Raw genomic sequence first — 15324 nt, forward strand, 5'->3', positions numbered from 1 at the left:
TGGAGAAAGGGAAACAGGCAGCTTGTTTTAATATAGAAACACTTTCTCTCTGCTTGTGTCTTTGCATGGGAGCTGCAGCTGAAGGTAGGGCGTCTCTGCTTCTTCTGCTCATATTTCCTCCCTGTTCTACTCCCTCTTCTCTTTCTCTCTCTCTCTTTCTCTCTGTGTGACCACTGACTCATACATCTGAAAGCAGCCTCCTAGAGGGTCAGACCAATTACTCTAGTTAACTGGGCAGTTAAGCAGTGAACAAAGTGAAAAGCGATAGAGAGCAACAGCACATTCCAGTTGGGGTCCAGCTGGAGCCGGCCGGCCTGCCGCTTCCTTGGAAAAACTTTGCTGTGAGTGCCAAAGAAAAGATTCGCTGTTGTTCTGAACCTGTGCGGGTTTACAGTCGCGGCCAGTGAGAGGAATGTGAAAAGCCTGGTGCCACTGCCTTGGGGCCCCCCACATCTGTCCCATGTTATATGCTCTAGTAAAGTGCCTACATGCATGCGAATGACACATTATATCTGCCAGGATAATGAGAATATTCATACCGTGTGGTATCTGTTAATCAAATACTCCTCTTTCTCTGTCTTTGTGATGAGTATGATACATTAAAACCACAACTTGTTGTTTTTAAGTTTTTTTATTTACCTAAAAACTGAGAGAAGGCAAAGCAACAAAAGAAGTAGATGAACAGAACTGGACTCAAAATACAGCAAACTGACCTGCATGATTTAACTAACCATAACAAAACTCACCACCACTCTCCCTGATTGTGAGGCTGTCATTCTGAGGTTAAATTGTTACGTAATGTCGCTTTAAATAAATGTGCTTGCTTCAGCTGGAGATTATGCATGTCAAAAAATGCTAAGAAAGTTGAATGCAAATGCAAACTGTGTTGGTTGTTTAATAATATTAAAGTTGCTTGTAATCTTTAAAGTGAATAGTGTTAGCAAAAATTATGCCAATCATTCCTTTAACATCCAAAAAAACATTCCAGCAGCTGTCACCTGAACACAACCTCAATCATTTTGGTTTTTTGTTGGTATTCTTTCAGTCAGTATTATTGTATTAATCCTCACATAATCCTCTCCAAAAGACTCCTGTCCTCCCAGATTTAATGCTTAACGATGAAGTGATTTGTCTGAATAAATGAGAACACGTCTCCATACTAGCAGTTTTGTTTGTGGTGTGAACAGGCACCTGATACATCGCCTCTGATGGTTTATACCCTCTGATTTGACAGTGTAGGGACGCTGATTAAAAACACAGCGTGGAGATGATTTCGCTGAGGAAAACAGCAGAGGAAAGAATGTTTGACATTGCAGAGGTAATAATCAAAAGACCACAGAAACCATCATCGCGCACTTTGTTACTCCTTCGCTGCGTTCAGACTGCTGCTGAGTTATTGTAGTACTCTGTGAATTATTCTGATGGTAACAACAAACAAAATATGTTACAGGTGTATAAGGTAAGACAGTGCCATCTGATGCCCATTGGTGTGTATTACATTACATTTATGCCTGTGTTGACCTTTTGGCAGCTGCTATGCTGTGTCTAAATTCTCCACAGACACACACACACACAGAGACACACACACACATTAAAAGCCTTTAAATATCTTGCTTGAAAACAGCTGATACTATTAAAAAAATATGTGAAAAAACCTTGTGCCTATGTTGCTTTAGAAACTGGTGGTAGAGACTGTTGAAACAACTGATAATGTCAGTACAAACAGTACATGTTGGCACCTTGATGATGGCTGGACCACACATATAAAAACATATCTTATAGTGTAAGACAGCTGGTACATACACTAATGTGTTAGTGTATTAAAGAGTAACCTGCAAATAACAAGACTACTAATGCACAAGGAGGTGAAGTGAGTGTATGATGTTGTTGAATGAAATTATTTTCCTCTCGTAAGGTAAATAAAAAAGGACTGTATAAAAATGACTGGGGTACAGTTAAAGGCAGCAACATGTGTGGTAATATAATGTGTGTTTTTTAGGAGACGGCTGATGGATCTGATTCCAGCAGAGTGGTACAGTCTCACACAGGCTTAACATCTCTGAGACGGATGGTTTCAGAGCGAGCAGGGCTGCTGAAAATCTTCACACACACACACACACACACACCCAACTTATGCAACTCCTTCACGGACACACAGATAGGAAGTGCGCTTTATCAGTCACACTCCGGCAAATGTATGTGGCGTGGAAACATCAGAGGCAGAGGAGGAGACTGAGGGAAATGCAAAACCAAACAGCACGGACACACAACTGCACCACACAAGTCTGTTTTCATCATCACAGTTTTACAAACAATTGCTTTGTTGAACCAGATCAGTGTTGAACAACCTATTTAACTGGTCACACTGTGTTGTCATCTTCTCTTTGTTGGTAAAGAGGAGGAAGCAAACTTTCTGTTTTTTTCTTTAAGTGAACATACTCAGTGACAACTAAGAATTAATTTGCACAGTAAAGGGAAAAGGAGCAGAGCGTGAAAACTTTAAAGATGCAATTCATTTCTGTGTGAAGACAGCCTCAGAAAGGCATGTAAATTACAACAGCTGGCAAATAGAAAAATAAATGTAGACTGATGCAATAAGATTTAAAAAATAACTTTCTCTTTTCGCTCCTTTAGATCCAGTTTTCCTTTTATTTCCCCTTACATGGGAATCAACATCAAATCTGAAGCATTCTCCATAACTTTAAACAAGCATATATACCATATATTATTTATTAAACACTGTAAATCTGCCTCATCAGGACTGTTTGTGTGTGGTTTGATTAAACTGACAGTGACTGAAACAACCCATCAACTGACACCTCATCCTGAAGCAAATGTTTCTGAATCCTAATTGGTCCACAGATATTTAAGACATCACATTTCTCCAACTGAGCCATGCCCCCTTCAAACCAGTGAGAAGACCTTAAATAAAAAGAAAAATCTCTGATGTGGAATAACCAAAACTGTTCAGACTTTGGCAGAAAATACTCTTTTCACATCCTATCGCATCCCTCATGGCGAGAAGCCGAGTGACAAAATACGTTTTCAGGGTCTTTAAGTTTGTTCACAGGAACTTCCACACTGCTTAACACTGTATTCATATATAGACATATATATATATATGTGTGTGTGTGTGTGTGTGTGTGTTGTGTGTGTATTCTGTATCAGCTTATTACAACTCTCAACTGAAGCTTCATGCTGTCAGCAGAGTGACATGTTTTAATGCAAGACTGCATGTTTTTATGTCTGTATCATTAATTCAGCCTGATATATCTGGTATCTATGGAAACTTTGGGATTTCAGCTAGAAGTTAAAATGAAGTTCTGTTCGGTTTGAAGACTGTAAACACAGTATGAGTTTAAAATCACGCACAGTGGCAGTCCACTGCTTGTTAAGTGGCTTGTATGATTAGGTTTATTTGTGCCAGCCATTTCCATTTCTAAAACGAATACGTGACTCAGGTGTATATTTTAAGTCAATAGCCATCATTGTAATCATTTATAAGAGTCCCCATGTCCGGTATAGTCTATATTTACTGGTGAATTATAATGATGAAATACTGAAATGAGTTATCGGATGCTCAGTCCAAGCAGACATTTTTCTTGAATTCAGTTTTGTTGGCCAGCTGAGCTCCGGCTCATCGTCTGCGTGTTTTCCACTAGAGGGCAGGACGCCGAGGCAGCGCCTGCACGGACAAACAGGCTCCGGCTGAGCTGGCCTCAATCAGGGGCGGATGTTTTCTCAATGCAACTTCCCAATCTTTCCCCCACCACCAGCACCACCACCACTGACCCCCCCCTTCCAAAAACCCAGACCAGGCCCTGGCCTTGAGTGCAAAAAAAAAAAAAAAAATGACCCCAGCACAACAGACCAGGCTGATTTCTCCTCTTCAGTATTTTATTTCCTCACCTCTTGTCTACACTCTTTTCCTCCAGCAGGAGAAAACCGCACAAACTGGAAACAAACACAAGCACAAGAGTAGTAGCTGGGTGTTATATCACGCATTTCCGCCCGTTTTTTTCCGGGACTGGAAGTGTTTGACGCATTTGTAGCCGTAAATGAAACAGTGAATACACAACTTTTTCTCTGATAAGTATTGTGTTGATGGTTTGTGTCTGTCCTTGGGAGTGAAACGTTTCTCCCCTTGCAACTGCGGCAGCTTTAAACCCTGCAACCCCGCCCCTCAGTACTATCACATGAATCTGGACTCAACAGCAGTGGATGTGAAAAAAAAAGTTTGGAGGTCTCGCTGGAATCACTTTTCTCCAACTAGTTTCACACAGCTTTGAGTATTTCTTTCCACTTTAGGAGGCGTTTAGGTGAAAGTTTGCATCGGAAATCGGAATTCCTCTGCGTGTTTCCCCGGCTGTGATTTCTCCAGCTTAGTTTTTTTTTTCCCCTGCAGGAATACAGAGACGGAGAGAGAGAGAGAGGAAAACGGTCTGGCTGCTTGAAGGTATGTGGGAGGCATGTAACGTGTTGTACACTGCTCAGATTGTTTTTTGTCACAGATCTCCGCTTTAAATCGCTCTCCTTCGACTTCTTTAGCCGCCGATTGTTTTTCTTTTCACGGCTGATTAACTTCCGAGATGTTACAGCTTGAAATAGACGGACAACGACACAGTTCAAATGGGGTGTGGGGGGGTGGGGGGTGGCGGCGAAGTGAGCGAGGGAGAGAGGAGGGAGGAGGAGGGTGGTGGGGGGTGGTTGGAGGGCAAAGAAGAGTGTAAACAAATCCGATCATAACTCCAGCACAACTCACACGCATCTAGTCTGAACGGGCCTTGAGTTCACTTTCCTGACTCTTTGTTTGTTTGTTTGTGTGGTTGAACTTTTTCGACAGATTTCTTTTCGACACCAAAAAGTTTTGGTTTTTTTTTTTTTTTTTTTGTTTGTTTGTTTTGTTTTTTTGTTTGTTTTTTTTTTTTTTGGCGACATGGACACGCACCGCGGCGGCGCGCCTCCGGCCGGGCAGCAGGTCGTGCACGTCCGCGGGGACTCGCAGACGGAGCTGGAGGCCCTCTTCAGCGCCGTGATGAACCCCAGCAAGGCGACCAGACAGCCGGCCTCCCTGCCCATGAGGATGAGGAAACTGCCGGACTCCTTCTTCAGGCAGCCGGATCCCCGGGGCCACTCCAGACAAGTACTGATAACAGCTCAATAACCACAGCTAGTTAACATTCATGACAGCAGCCCTGTAACATATACACTGAGTGACCAGAGTAATACAAATCCAAACCAATCCAATTCTAACTGCTGTATATATGTATGTATGTGCAAATGTATGGAAAGATGTTTGTCCTCATTATTTAGTCCACCTCCACTCTCAGATCTGAGAGGGGCCAAATATTAGAAACACTCAGTCTTTAAATGTATTTTTTTTAATCCGACCAACACTCCCAAAACTCAAAGATACTCAGTTTACTGAAGCATCAGATCCTCTTGTTTGAGAAGCTGGAGCAAACAAATGTTTTGAGATTTTTCAACAGTTACAGCTTGAACAGTTACTCGACTTTCAAAATAGCTGTCAAATTATTTTTCTGTCAATCAACTAAAATGCTTATAGCTCCAGTTTTGATCATTGGTTTACTAGTTTTGACAATTTCTTGACAAACCAAGAGATTTAAAAAGCACCTTGGGATTTAACTCTGCTTTTGTAATTTTCTATTTGTATGTTATGGTGTTTCTGATATTTGGTCCAATTCCTATATGCATTCACTGCGACTGGAACCAACTCTTTGGAGATTGTAATTCCAGTAAAGGATAAAATTGGATAGTATTAGACACTGTTAAAGTATAGTTGAGCTGTTTAAGCCACAGTGAGAAATATTTTGGGCTGATCTCTTCAATTTCGTGTTCAGTGTTGTTTATTTATTTCATAAACACACCTTGAATCTACCTATATTTGACTGGAATTACATTTGAGTCACATCTACAAAGTCACATCTACCCTCAAATGAACTCAAATGTTCACTGAGTTTCACAGAAAACTGGCTGAAGGATCTTTAGATAACTTTGCCAACAATCATACACCACCAGCAGTGAAAACTCCTTGGCATAAGAGATAAAACTTGTAAAGTGAAGCAACCAGACGTGTGAATGACCAGTTTCACTCCTCTTCCTCTAAGCGTTTGTCTTTCCACCTTTGCACACTCAGGTATCCATCCCAACCTTTTCTTCCTGCTGGCTTATGTTTCTGATTGCCATTCGCGGCTCGTCATGACAGTTTGTAAACCCTGCTTGTTTCTCGTCAGGCCAGTTCGGATGGAGGTGTGTGCGGTTCCCTCACTCCTCATCACGTCCGCGCCCACTCCTCCCCTGCTTCCCTCCCAGTCAACTCCCTCTCCACTCAAGCGGCAGATGTAGCAGCGACGCCAATCATACCTGACGACGTGCCACTCCCCCACGGTTGGGAAATGGCCAAAACGCCTACTGGCCAACGATACTTCCTCAAGTAAGAGGTCTAACTTTTGTTTATCATTGTGTTTGATCTGCTGCTCTGCAGGTTACTCGAAGGGTTTCTGTTTAGTAAGATCCAGAGAGTCAGCTCCGCCTTGTCGTATCATCTGCATTTCTACATTGGCACTCATACTGTGTAGGACACAACAAATTCTTCTTTTAATTGTCTTTTATTTTGGTCTATAAAAAGTCAGAAAATAATTAAAAGCACCACTCTCAGTTTCCCAACAGCCCAAAATGAGTCTTCCTTTGTCTGACTTGTCCAAAAATCAAAGAGGTTCGATTTTGAATCATATAAAACAGAACGAAAATAGCAAATCCTCACATTTTGGAGCTGGAATCAGCTCAGTTTCTCAATTTTTGATTGATAAAGTACTTAAAAGATTATCAAAAATGTTGGTTAGTTTGACCTAGACCATTAAACAATGTCTGTGGAGAATCTGAGTCGTCCAGGTCATGGTTATCCAAGAGGGATTGAATCAAGAGTAACCGGACTTGGTTGTAGATACTCAAAGACGTTTCACCTCTCATCCAAGAGGCTTCTTTCGTCTTCTGTTCATGAAATGAAGAACTGAGGAAGCCTCTTGTATGACAAGTGAAACGTCCTCAGGTACAAAAGAGTCCAGTTGCCCTGCATTCAGCCCTTCTTAGATAGATCAGTATGGATCCTATTTTAAATGCACCAGTAGTACTTTCTGTAGGTTTTTACCAAAGTTCTGTCCTGTTACAGAAAATGCAAGATGCTGCATCCCTCTTCAATATAAGTAAAAGCATTGGTAAAAGAGAGAGAATACAAAGGGAAACAGAAGAGAGACCTGTGCAGATACTGTACAACCAGGACTCAATCTCAGTCGGTTGCATGCAAACAGAAAATGTTCCAACTAGTTTTTCAACCACTGTGGTTTCAGCCAGTTTCATTCATGAGAGCACATGGCCCGACAGCTCACACTCCTGTCACATGCCACTGTAGTGTTCAACAGCACAGGCGCTGACGTGTGCCTGCATGAGTGTAGACGTACGTGCACATCTGGCAGTACAGGTAAAGCAGGTCCAAGGCAAAACATGCCTCGCGCTTCTCATCCGTCAGGTTACAGTGTTTTTTTTTTTGTTTTTTTTTTTTTTTAAAAACAGATACAGATGTGTTTAGACTTGTTGTGTGTTTGCAGTCACCTGGATAAGACAACCACTTGGCACGACCCTCGTCTCTCGCAGCTTCAGTCGGCTGCGGCTCAGCATCCTATCCCCGGCGCTCCGGTCCATTCCCACTCCCTCAGCAATCCAGCTCCCACTACGCAACCACAAAACATCAGTCCAGAGACAGGTATTGCTCTGCTCTTACCCACCAACCCACCCCCCTGTCTCACCATCCAGTTTCTCTCAAAAGCACAGACCTGCTTTTCATAGTTCTCCCATCTCCAGCTGGCCAGGTTTTTGCTGGGTGTAATTTCCTCGGGATTCCCTTTTGGTGTCTGCATCCGTGGCTTTTGGTGACTTTTGTGGGAATAATCACATTCATAGATTAAAGCCCAGGGTGACCCCTGATGACAGTCTATGATGGAGGCTGCTTTTAAAAGAGAGATGGGACTCTCAGGTTTGATGGTGAGATCATCCCACTAAACTGAGAGAAATCTACAGTGGTGAAAGGGAAGCAGTCACTTCATCAGTGTCTTTGTTGTCTTTGAATATTTCCACTCATGCCAAATATTAATAGTGTCAGTTCACCCAAATTACAAAAAAGAGAAAAGAAAAGAAACAATAGTCCCAGACCATGCAAGCGGGGTATGCAATGATAGCTTCACAGGTGGGTTTTTCTTTTTGTAGTTATTCCTCCTGTTTGTACTAGACATTATTACCATAGATCCCCTAGCTATTCATTTCCGATTTAAGTGACAGGAGACAAAATCTGGTCCTTGGTATATGCAGTTGTCTTTAAATCAGACAAATGAAGTGGATATGTTCCAAAGCTGCAGTCGTTTTAAGTACTTCTTGCTATTATTATCCCTGCACTGCAGCTCAACAGGTTAACACAGAGATGGAGTTTTATACTAAAAAAAACTGTATCTTTGGAAAGTTGTTTTGACTAATCCAGACTTCTGAAGGGTCAAATTAACTTCAGACAAACATCTGAATGTGTTTTTGCCCAGAACAAGGACTGTGGATTTTGTTTCCTGTCATTTATATTGAAAGCACAATAGGAAGGAATCTCTCTTTATTTCCAGTATGAACAGGAGGAACGATTATTGTAAGCCACAACTATGTCAGTGTTCACCTGGGCACCTCACTGCTGTCTTAAGACAAACTCGTTATGGCTTTTACAGTGGAGATTAATGAAATTTCATAAGTGCCTTCCATGACATTGAAAATAATCAGACATAATTAAATCAGCTATAATCAGTATTTTTATGTTGACAAAGGATCACATGACTACTTGTGTGTGAAAGATGAACCCACAGAAAAAGCTCATCTAACTCTGCAGTTCCCCTCAAGCTCCACAGACCATTTTAACATCTTTCAGCTCAGTGTTTTGGTTTTCAAGGGCACAACCATACTGTTTTGGTTCACTTTCTGCACTCTTATCAGCCTTACTTACTGAGCGCTACCTGCTCAGCACCATCAGCAACACAGCTAGAGACTAGCTGGTGAACACAGTGGAGCATTTAGCAGCTAAAAAGCGGAGTATTTCCCTCAGGAGTTGGTAGAGACCAAAAATAGGGCGAAAACAGGGTGAATCCTGGCCTTGCATTCACCAGACGGCCAGAAATTTGACTCTGAATGAAGGATAATGCTAATCCACATCCTCCAAACATGAAAATGGGTAATAAATTCACTACCACACCTATAGGCTTAAAGTTCACAATCACAACTTAATGTCAGTGTTGTGTTTACCTTTTGTTTTTCACTGTCCTCTAGTGGTCAAACTATCAATGTGGGGTTAAAGGAAGAGAAGCAGAGCGGTTTTCCAGAATATCCAGAATAAGGGAGACATTGTTTCTGGAGAGAGGAGTTCCAGTTGAATTTTAATTATGTAATTTGGTTGAACAGACCCTGTAAGAGCAAAACACTTTGATTCCCTCTCCCCCCCCCCTTTTTTTTTTTAACAATGAGCACCCTGAGTATTGACATGCATATTTCTTTACAAAATTTCCCACCCACTGCATTCAGGCCAGGAGCACATACTGTAGGTTAGACAACTTTTACTCTACAGAACATACAGTAGCTATTTTCCCACTAACCTTCACTTCTATTCTAAAATCTCCACCACCTAAAGTTACACAGTCAGTAAAGGACGTGGGCCAGATTCGTACTTTTTACTCTCAACACACCATTCACTCCATCCACCATTTGCCTTCTCACTGTGTACTTTCACTGCTGTTCAGGTCCACTGCCTGAAGGCTGGGAGCAGGCTGTGACTGCAGATGGAGAGGTGTACTACATCGATCACATAAATAAGACCACCACATGGGTCGACCCGCGTCTAGGTAGCACACTATCAGATTTGTGTCTCCTGAATTGACAATTCTTGTTTGTCAATGAGAAACATTTTGTTCCAATGTCCACCATCACAAGTTGCTGTTTAGCGACAAAAATAAGAAAGATCGCAAAGTTTTGACAAGTTTTCCTCATATATGTCATTACTGATGTTTTTACCTCTTGGAAATATTTACTTAATTGTCAAAAAGTTCTTTTCCTATGAATTTTATGTTCCAGCACAAAAGATGAACCCTGGCATCCTCGGCTTGGCAATGCAGCAAAGGCAGGAAAAGGAAAGGCTTAGATGCAAACAAGGCCTGCCTCAGCAAATCACACCACAGGTCAGAGGTCAACTACAATTGTACTTGCATGTGCAAAAGTTGTTTCATACAAACACAATTTTAGATTATATTATACAAGCAGGTGTGTGTGTGTGTGTGTGTGTGTGTATTGTAGGAGGCAGGAGGAAGAAATCAGATGGACCATGACAGGAATGCACAGACACTTGTCCCATCTCTGGATGTTAGGATCAGAGCATCAAACCATGAACCTACACTTAATGGGTGAGTCCCTGTTTAATATCACTGTCATGCTGTTACCGCAGTGTTAACTGTCAGAGAGTTGTGACAGAAGAGGAAAAGGTGTCAATAAGCTTTATTTAAGGAGTAGCAGTAACAGAGTGTAGTAATAATAAACACAAAGCTCATTTTTCTGAGTATTAACATTAAGAATCATCTACATAGCTGCCCCTGTTATCCACATATTTTTTCACTTTTTCAACATCTGCTGCTGTTACCATATATTGGGGGATAAGTGGAATTCCATTTATGTAGCTCGTAGCATTGAAAAATGACATTTCAAAGACTCAACAGAGTCCAGAAACAATGTCCCAGTTATTCTGGATAAACTATTAATCTCACTGTCTGCAGTTTTCATGAAAAATATTTCTGTGTTAGTTTCAGTGAAAACTATATAGTTCCAGGAACAACTATTATATACGTACTTTTTGTACTGTGACCTCAGTGACTACACAGCATTTCCACAGGTTACTCCATTTTTTTTAAAGAGACAGTGATCAGAACTAAAGGAATGTTTATGTGTTCTTGCGCAGCGCTCACTCTCGCAACGAGAGCACCGACAGCGGTCTGAGCGTCAGCAGCTTACCCCGCACGTCGGACCACATGTTGAGCTCTGTGGATCACATGGATACTGGTAATACATACATACACACACGCGCACGCAACCATAAAACTACAAAGTCAGAAAGATGAAAAGATCATTTGTTCCCAAAATCATTCAAAGTCATGTATAATACAGTGTCCGGATTTGCATCAAAATCTCCACTGCAACCAGTGGGAAGAAGTTTATTTTGGATGTGGTTTATAATGCATCACAACTTTGGCTGGTTATAATGCCATTATATTGGCTTATGTTGTAATACCTTAAATTATCTACTTTAGAACTGAAAACTATGAAATATTTTAGAAATTTGTTCCTGACTGGTAACTTTCCCAAAGACAATGCCGAGTAATTTGCCTAAATTTTATTTTGAAATCCAGGTAAAAGGGTGTAAAAAGGCTTCCCAAACTGAGCAGTGACAAGACAAAGTAAACATTCAAATTATGGCCCTGGCATCTTTATTTGTTTATTTAATATTTATGTATCTGTATTTGTGCACATACACTATTTATCTAATTACATTTTTTGTGCATTCAGCAGCTCCCCTCTGTGTGTCTGCATTGATTTATTTTTTCTTATGAAATACAAGAGAGAGAGATGGAGAATGTGCATTTTACATTTTATTTATGTACATACACACTTCCTGTGAAAAACTGCACCTGTATAGAGCACTGGCTATATTATCAGAGACAGAGACAGTCCCTGATTTTGTGAAAGCATCCAGCAACCCATGTAAATTCCCAAACATCTCCCATCTCACTGTCGGTATTTATATTCTCCACACACTTCAGTTTTTTTATCCTCTTTTCCTACTTGTGTAGGCGACTCCGGTGAACCCTCCTCGATGACCTTACAGGAGTCGATGCCCGTGCTCCCAATGTCTGAGAACGAGGAGCTAATGCCCTGCATCCCCGAGGGGCTGAGTTCAGACCTTCTGATGGACATGGAGACCGTTCTCTCTGGTTCGCATATGGACAGGGACAGCCTGCTCACCTGGCTATAGACACATCCGGCCGCAGCCTAACGTATGGTTTGATGTCAGATCTTCATAACATGACTGAGAATTTTGGAGGATTTTTTTTTCTTTGCTTCAGAAGTGGTACAGAACAACACAACTGAGAGAATACACTACCGTTGTGTGATGGATACGTAACACTACTCACACCCTGAGGAATATAAAAAACTGACTCTCACAGACGGTGGTAAGCTGCTGGTATTCTCTTTTTGGGCCTGGTTTTACAGAGATGCATGCTGGAGCGTCTATATTTTTACAACACTCCTTTCTTTTTAGTCATCGACCTCAGATGATGCTCCCCACGTCTCTGGTAAAGTATGTCAGAGCTAATTTTAGAGTACAGATTTTTTTTATTATCCCCTCTTGGGTAATACTGTTTGCTTAAAACTTTTATAAACACAGAGTCAAGTCAGAAACATCTGCATCTAACAGTTACTTTAATGCAAAAGAAGTTATGTTAAAATAAGACACAAGTTGCACAAAAATGTAAATGTAACAAAACAATATATATATATATACATATATATATCATATCCACATTTATCTCTTACTTCATATAGCCTGTGGCGCAAAATAGAAACATCTACAGTAGTATTACTACCTCTAAGCTGCCTGTAGTTTGTGATTTTAATGCACATGCTCTCAGTCTGAAACATGCTCTTAAGAAGCATCAGGACTGAGAGCAAGAGCTGATTCAAAGAATTTATCTCGATCAACACTACATAGCTGCCATAAAACCAAAAATCCCAGCTTACAAAATACTTATCACAGTTCACACTCCATTGCGACACAGAAATATTAAGGGGAAGAGGACGCTCCCTTGTGGTGAGCCAGTGGAAGATTAACAAAACTCCCATTTATTCTCAGAATGTCAGTTAAAACACTCACAAGCCAAAAAACAGTATTAAATCCCCAATCAGAGTCACTGATACGGTGAAGACTGAGGCTGCTCACAACTAAGACTGTAACATTTTCTGTTGTTTTTCAGAATAAAGTTCAGGAGAATAAGCTTTGCCTGTAGTTGCAGTAAAAAAAAACAACTCATTCCTAACAAATCACAGCCTGTCAGTGACAGTCAGAGAAATAAAGACTACGGGACAGTGCCAATGTGAAGAGGAATTTCAACTCAACACTACAAGTAATGTTAAAGTATGTTTGCAGGATCTCTCTTCAGAGAAAGGACCCCGGGATTATACACAGGATGTCCACAGTAGATGAGCACATGGTCAGTATAATGCAATCCAACATAATGCAGGGTTTCCCCCAGGAAACTGAAATCCTGACGCATTTGGTCTTGTGATCAATTTAGTCGGTAGATGATGGTTTCAACACACTCATTAGATACAACACATGGCCTTTGCTGTGTGAAATAGCAACTTTGCTCTTTTTACTTTTAGGTTACGGTTTTGTATTTTTTTAGAACAGTTGCCCACGTCTGTTCTGAAACACTACAGCAAATGCTGCAATAGCCTCACTATAAAATCACCTATTTTGAAGTAACTATTATTCCGGGTTTGTTAATGCTGTGTTTCAGTTTTTGTTGTTCTATTGGATTGCATTTTATTGTAAAGTGTTCCAGTCATTTTGTCCACCCCTGCATTGGATATAAGCTTCACAATGGTAGTATTTATTGGAGATTTGTCTTATTGGATTACATTATATTGTACAGTTGTAATATTATTGTGTTCACCCCTGTTGAAGAAATGATGCCATATAGTTTCAGCAAGAAGAATATTCATTGAGTCAGTCAACAGCCCATCAACTTTGAGATTAAGCTGTGTTATTCCTCTTATCGCTTTTTCCACCACTGGTTTGATATGTTTCCGACATAAAACCAGCAGCAGGTTCAGCCATGTTTTTTAGTTTTAGCTCCTTACCTTAAACTACACTTCATCTACACCTGATACTTTTGCTGACCATACCTGGATACATGCAGCACAGATTTAGATTTTCAGATGCATTTTTCTCATCAGTTCATCTACTGTTTTCCACAGTTCTCTTGCAAATTGTTTAAGCAATGTAATCACTAACTGTGACCATCAAGTCTGCATTATTCTTTCACTTGTGCATTATCATGGTGTGGTGATGCAATTTAAGAGCAGATTGATTTAAGAGTCTGTGCTGTGTTACTAAATAATGATGCAACACTGACTGCACTCCTGATGCTCGCTGTAACGAAGCTTCAGTTTCACTTCAAGTCCATCAAAGTAACACATCTTTTCCCCAGTACAGTTTTTTTGGCTTTTTTTTTTTTTTTACTATAGATGCCATGTATACAAAGCCACATTATCATCATCCTTTTCTTTTAAAAAATCTGTCCTTGGCTCAAGTTTTCCACTCTTAAAGAGCTGTTTTGTAAGTGGGAGGGAGGGAAATATTGTGCTTTAAAAATGGGCTTCAGGGCCGTTTGGAGAGTCGTAGTCAAGGACCCTGTTGTGCCTCCTCAGAAAAGCAACATACTAATTGCAGATGCTGTGTTCTTGGTATGTTTTGTTCTAACTATAAGTGCTGTCTGGTGCTGTAATAGAAGGCAATCGTCAATATGGGGAGCTCTTTAATCCTGCTCCTTTAGCTAAAGTATATAATAAGTATATAATCTGTTTTTATCCGCCGGGTTGTTTCTGCAGTGTGTTTATATTTTATCTGAATTTGAAGCTGTTTTATTATTGGTGAGAGCATTTCTTCTAACCAGCTTCCTTTTTTACACACATACAGTATATAGAGATAAAGACTTCATTCACAACATCCCTAAATAAAGAGCCAGGTCACCTTTTTGTAATCTTTAGCTAAAGCTAAATTAAAGTACCATGGGCTCATACGCATAATGCAACACACTACCTAGCATTTTATTTATCTTAGCATGCATGACACTCGCTATGTATGTTATGTATAATGATGTTTATTATCCTATTTACAGAGAGTTTGGATGCAATCAGACTTCTTTTGTACCTTTTTATGCATGTGCTTTATATAAATTTATTTCCTCTTACTCTCACTGTAATCATTTTAAAGGAGTTTCTGTTTAATAAACTTTTAAATACACCTGACAAGTAGTCATTTCTACTGATGTGGTTCTTAACTCCACGTCGACATCTTTATGGGATGACTGGTTTCTGTTGTGTTTATATTTATACAATAGGCTAATTTAACTTCATGGCACATGGCAAATGGAGGGTCACTTAGCATTTCATGGCTGAGTC

At 40.5% G+C, this 15324-nt stretch overlaps 1 protein-coding gene across 3 annotated transcripts; it reads left to right on the forward strand.

The window, feature by feature from the left end:
- Positions 1-4017: 4017 nt before the first annotated feature.
- Positions 4018-15166, forward strand: LOC108893390 (transcriptional coactivator YAP1). 3 transcript variants are annotated; one of them, XR_001962654.2, is made up of 10 exons: positions 4018-4456; positions 4844-5143; positions 6255-6454; positions 7626-7780; positions 9837-9938; positions 10168-10271; positions 10387-10493; positions 11042-11142; positions 11931-12311; positions 12401-15166. XR_001962654.2 is itself a non-coding variant. In XM_018691378.2 (9 exons), the coding sequence occupies exons 2-9, from the start codon at positions 4937-4939 to the stop codon at positions 12110-12112; spliced, it is 1158 nt and encodes a 385-aa protein (XP_018546894.1). In that variant the 5' UTR covers positions 4018-4456; positions 4844-4936; the 3' UTR covers positions 12113-15166. The 3 variants fall into 3 exon arrangements, 2 of the variants coding, with proteins under 2 accessions (XP_018546894.1, XP_018546895.1); XM_018691378.2 differs by having other exon boundaries at positions 11931-15166; XM_018691379.2 differs by lacking the exon at positions 9837-9938 and having other exon boundaries at positions 4020-4456; positions 11931-15166.
- The last annotated feature ends 158 nt before the right edge of the window (positions 15167-15324 follow it).

The sequence above is a fragment of the Lates calcarifer genome, linkage group LG20 (assembly GCF_001640805.2).
Source record: "Lates calcarifer isolate ASB-BC8 linkage group LG20, TLL_Latcal_v3, whole genome shotgun sequence".
NCBI lineage: Eukaryota > Metazoa > Chordata > Actinopteri > Centropomidae > Lates > Lates calcarifer.

Excerpts from the sequence above, each read along its gene's own strand:
- LOC108893390 (XM_018691378.2), top strand. The coding sequence starts at position 4,937 with ATGGACACGCACCGCGGCGGCGCGCCTCCGGCCGGGCAGCAGGTCGTG. Across the intron at positions 6,455-7,625 it reads GGCCAACGATACTTCCTCAA|TCACCTGGATAAGACAACCA; the intron begins GTAAGAGGTCTA and ends GTGTGTTTGCAG. Across the intron at positions 9,939-10,167 it reads ATGGGTCGACCCGCGTCTAG|CACAAAAGATGAACCCTGGC; the intron begins GTAGCACACTAT and ends TTTATGTTCCAG.